The following is a 5,529-nucleotide window of genomic DNA, read 5'->3' as shown; positions in this document are numbered from 1 at the left end:
CATAAAAAAGGATGAGTTTGTGTCCTTTGTAGGGACATGGATGCAGCTGGAAACCATCATTCTTAGCAAACTATCACAAGAACAGAAAACCAAACACCACATGTTCTCACTCATAGGTGGGAACTGAACAATGAGAACATTTGGACACAGGGCAGGGAACATCACACACTGGGGCCTATTGTGGGGTGGGGGAGAGAGGAGGGATAGCATTAGGAAATATAACTAATGTAAATGATGAGTTAATGGGTGCAGCACACCAACATATATGTAACCTGAACATTGTGCACATGTACCCTAGAACTTAAAGTATAATAAAAATAAAAAAATAAAAAAAAAGAAAACCTTTGATTCTGGATAACAATAAAAAAAAAAGTAGAGTGAATTGCACATAGTAGAGGTAAATATTTTACATGTTTGTAGATACACATATATATGTATGTACAGAGTCACAATGAAAAATGAATTTCTTACTAAAAGTCACTGTCAAATGACCTTGAAGCAATATTGCTCTGTACAGCTGCCAGAATGAAACTTCTGAAATGCAATCTGATGATGTTACCTACCTGCTTAGAATCCCACACTGAACTGTTGCTCTAAGATCTTTAAAAAGTAAAGCTTTTAAAACTTGGCCCATCTCTATTTCCAGCCTCATCTCACTGTATGCAGCGTTCTCGTGCTTCCCAGTATACACCATATTTTCCATGGCATCAGACTTCTAATTCTATTTTTTTAGTCTGAATCCTGAACCCGTTCTTTCCCACCCCATGCCATCCCTTTTTTGCTCATCTGACTCCAGCTTGTTCTTCAAGTCTGAGTTGTAGCATTACCACCCCTGGAAGCCTTCCTGAATCTGTAGCCATCACCATAACTCCCCTGCAAGTAGAAATGAGCCATTGCTCTGTGTGTGTGTGTGTGTGTGTGTGTGTGTGTGTGTGTGTGTGTGTGTGATTGTAATAAACTCCTTTAGAGCCCTTATTTCCCCATGGGTATTAACTGAAGTGCTTATGTCCCTCAGGGGGATTACCAGGTCATTGAAGACAGAGGCTGGATCTCATTCAGCACTTGTCCTCAGCATCAGAGATAGTATTTGGCATAGAGTAAGCCCCTAAATGTTAAATTTAATTAAAAATGCTTTACAATTCTGGCATGGGTTTTAATATAATCACTATAACAGGTATTTTCATGCATTGTGTTGCATGATTTGGTTTAAATCACTAGTCTCAGATACCTAAATAACTATGTATCTACAAAGAAAAAAGAAATCCAAATCCATTTAGGTTTTTTGACTGCCTTTGTTTCTATATAAATATATCTACTACTGTGTGTCAATATTGCTTATTCCCTATTGAAAGTGGTGTTTAATTTTGTACTTTAGCTTCCCAGTTCTGGTGATCTGTGGAGCATTCATATGGACTTTGACACCAAACGGTTGGATCCCTGGGAACGAATCATACCTACCTTCAAATACAACCGAGATGTTCCATTTTTTGAAATGCTTGTCCCCACAACTGACACAGTGCGCTATGGGTACCTAATGGAAAAACTACTGGCAGTCAAGCATTCTGTGTTGTTTACTGGAATAACTGGAGTGGGCAAGGTAGGAAACTTACATCAAACAAGAAGTCCTCTCCAAATGTGAGGGCATGGTGGACTTCAAATTGTTAGCACCAGAAGTAATATTATTTCTGAGAGGAATTTTTTTTTTAGCTTTTAGCGTTTTTGCAGGAAGAATGTTATGCTGAATCTATATTGATCCTAGGAATTGTTCTAAAGTTTGCCGGTTTCTGAATGCATTCTTGGAGTTGATACTGTATGAACTAGAGAGTCCTGTAGGCCAGCATTTGTGTTTAGGGGCTTTTATGTTTTATTCCTTGGTATTTTGGGGGCTGCCACTGCACTGGTTGGATGGGAACTGGCCAGAGGAGTTTGCATTCCCAAAAGACTGTTGATAGAGATCAGCCCATCCCCTCCTGCCTGTTCACTTGTATCTGACACAACAATGGTATCCTTGATTATCTGGGGTTTTTTGTTAAAGTAGAATGGAGGGAGGAATACTGATGAGGCTTGTAAGTTTTGGAGAATCCACATAAAATTTCACTGTTTCCCAAAAAAATTTATTCTAAAAGAAATTTGCATCTTTCTGTGACTCTTTCCATAAATTGGCTTGAAGAGTAGCCAAGATGGATTTTGGCATGAAATTAAATTAAAACGTTTTGCTAAGATAGTGCAGATTAGAATATCTCTTTGGTTCTGAAAAATGTAACTAAACGGAATCTCCAGTAAGAGAAAGCAGACATTTCAATCTGGCTTTAACCTCTCTCTTTTTATCGTGTTTCTTACTTATTGTGCCAAATTATTACAGATATAACTGAAAGAGATTATATTGATGTGACATTAATTAACTTATTTTAATTTAAGTCTGTGATTGCAAAAGGATTGCTAAATAAAATTCAAGAATCAGCTGGTTATGTCCCTGTTTATCTGAATTTTTCTGCTCAAACTTCATCTGCAACGACACAGGAGATCATTGAGTCAAAACTGGAGAGAAAAAGAAAAAATATTCTAGGTAAGAATCATTATTTTAGTTTGTCCCACAGAAATTATTCATTAAGCTAATAAATGACATAAATAGTACATGTAATAAAATGACAATTGGATATTTTATTTGCTTAATTTACTTGTAAAGGTGATTCTGTTGATGGCGTTTTTATGCTAGCTATGTAGATGTCTTAGTGTTGCCAAGCAAGTCATTTATTTCTATCATCACCTTCAACTCAGAACATCTTCAATCTCTGCCACTCCATGGCTCTCCCTCTCTACACCCAGGTTCTTCCAACATGCACTGATTTCACCTGATTTAAAATAAACAAACCTCTGTATATTTGGCACATTGGATTATCTGAACTCTGAGGAATAAGTATAGACTGTTTTGGTTTTTTCTTCAGTCAGTGCTTTCAGCCAGGTTTTGTGGTAGCTTCCCCACCCTCCCTTATTAACTGCTTAGATAACTGGCATAACTTTCTGGTCACCTTCAGACATTTGGAGTCTGGGCCAGTCTAAGCCTCAATCCAATACCCAATTCAAAGTTCCTCCTCTCCTCTGTCATAAGCCAGGTTTGTGGCTGCAGGTACATACTGGAGGTGAAGGGGTCATGGGATGCTCGTCACTCCTCCCCAACCTCCCTGTAGGAGGCTGGAGTATGCGGGGAATGGAGAAGAAGAAGGAAAGGACAAGTTTCTTGTATCTAACCAGTGCTCAGATGGGCCTCTCTGTGGCTGGTCCCTGCTTCTGTAGCTGGCACTGAGTGGTATCCATGCTGTCTGTGAGGCAGGCTTTCAGGAGGGGGCTCTTGTAAGCAACTCCCAAAAGAACTGTAGGTCAGGCATTGGCCTCACCACTGGAAGTTTCCCTGTGGGTGGGAGTCAGGACCTCAGCCCTCACTCTCCAGCAGTCCATCTGCAGCCTCTTGCAACTGGGGCCTACTTGCTCAGTCCACAGTCTCTGGGGTGGTGCACCAGTCAGGGCTCAGGCTTGGCTGCCTCCCACATTGCCCACCATCTAGCAGGCCATGTCATGCCAAACAATGGTGCTGCCAGCTGCTTCACTGCCTCCTCTTTCTGTCCCCTCTCTCCTGCTCAGGTAGGCAAGGGGCAACAGATGCCATTCTATTTTCTGGTGGAGGCCCCAAATTTTTACAAAGGTTTCTCTTAGACCCCTTCCTTGGCCCCCCCATCCTGCTACTTGGCTTCCAGGGGACCACAGCATGGAGTGAATCACTCAGTTTGCCTTGGAATCACCTCCCGTAATTATCCCAACCACAGAGACATGGCTATTTGCCCATCGGGTTTCTCTTTCCTCTGCTATCACTCATTCCTTTTTCTAATGTGTGTATTTCTAATGTGTGTATATTTATTTAAATGTGGTATTGTGCAGCCCCACTGCACTGGATTTCCCTTTGATGTGATCAGGACACTTTTGAATATCTAATCTGTTTTCCCTGTGAGGGTGCCGTGATGACATTTATGAAAGGAAAATTTGGCATTCTTCCTCTTCCTACTGTGGAAAGAAACTGATGTTCCTCACTCATGCCTAAGCCGCACAGTTGCTGGGGACAGTGGCTGAGACAGAGAAAAGTTCACTCCTTGCTGGAGAGAGGCCACCATCTTGTGCCCTGACAGTGAGGATAAGGGGCCACCTGGCATGACAACGTGGTCGTCCTGACCAGGAGCACATGTTCCTGCAAGGGCCTGGGTGGGGCCAGAAGGAAGTCTCTTCCGCCGGGCAGGACTCAGAACTGAGCTCTTTATGACCTATAGGATGTCATTGAGTCCAAAGCCATACCCTAGCTTTGTCTTACATTTTCTAGGGGAAAATCATAATTCTTAAATTCATTTTATTTCCCTAGGAGCACCAGGAAACAAACGAATTGTGATTTTTGTTGATGATTTAAACATGCCCAGACTGGATCGCTATGGCTCTCAGCCTCCGATTGAATTACTTCGGCAGTATCAAGATTTTGGGGGATTTTATGACAGAAACAAATTATTTTGGAAAGAAATACAGGTTACTTTAGCTTTTAAATTACTTGGTGTGCTTAAATTTAAATGTCAAGGAAATATGATGTATACTTTGTGAGACTGCCATAGCAAAGTACCACAAATGGGGTGGCTTACACAACAGAAGTTTGTTTTCTCATAATTCTGAAGACTAGACGTCTAAGAACAAGGTGTCTGCAGGATTGATTTCTTCTGAACACTCTTTCCCTATGTCTTTATATGGGCTTCCCTCTGTGTCTGTCTGTGTCCAAATCTCTTCTTATAAGCACACCCGTCATGCTGGATTAGGGCTTACCCTAGTGGCCTCATTTTAGCTTATCACATCTTTAAAGACCCTATTTCCAAATACAGCCACATGCTGAGACGCCGAGTTAGGACTTCAACATATGATTTGGGGACAGGGGACACAATTCAGCCCATAACATGTGGCTGCAGTTTTTCCTCCTTGTAATTCAATGCATTCAGTCTATATTGAGTTTTTGCCATGTTTGATTCAGGAGATCCATGAACAAGTGAAACAGTCCCTGCCTCCCAGAGAGCTTCAGAGGGTGGACAGACATTTCTTTTTTTTTTTATTTATTTTTTTATTTTTTTCTTATTATTATACTTTAAGTTCTAGGGTACATGTGCATCACGTGCAGGTTTGTTACACATGTATACTTGTGCCATGTTGGTGTGCTGCACCCATCAACTCATCAACACCCATCAACTCGTCATTTACATCAGGTATAACTCCCAGTGCAATCCCTCCCCACTCCCCCCTCCCCATGATAGGCCCTGGTGTGTGATATTCCCCTTCCCAAGTCCAAGTGATCTCATTGTTCAGTTCCCACCTATGAGTGAGAACATGCAGTGTTTGGTTTTCTGTTCTTGCGATAGTTTGCTGAGAATGATGGTTTCTAGCTGCATCCATGTCCCTACAAAGGACACAAACTCATCCTTTTTTATGGCTGCATAGTATTCCATGGTGTAT

General features: G+C 41.4%; 1 protein-coding gene across 1 annotated transcript in view; it reads left to right on the top strand.

The window, feature by feature from the left end:
• Positions 1-5,529, top strand: part of DNAH6 (dynein axonemal heavy chain 6) — a 327,840-nt gene that overhangs the window by 170,529 nt on the left and 151,782 nt on the right. The window contains exons 39-41 of the mRNA XM_017892976.1: positions 1,376-1,597; positions 2,419-2,566; positions 4,406-4,563. Of these exons, the coding sequence (XP_017748465.1) occupies positions 1,376-1,597; positions 2,419-2,566; positions 4,406-4,563 (528 nt within the window). The remainder of the gene's footprint in view (positions 1-1,375; positions 1,598-2,418; positions 2,567-4,405; positions 4,564-5,529) is intronic.

Source organism: Rhinopithecus bieti, unplaced genomic scaffold (genome assembly GCF_001698545.2).
Source record: "Rhinopithecus bieti isolate Rb0 unplaced genomic scaffold, ASM169854v2 scaffold_23283, whole genome shotgun sequence".
NCBI classification, from domain to species: Eukaryota; Metazoa; Chordata; class Mammalia; order Primates; family Cercopithecidae; genus Rhinopithecus; species Rhinopithecus bieti.
The sequence above is the reverse complement of the archived record's forward strand: the minus strand, read 5'-3'. Positions and strand labels throughout refer to the sequence as shown.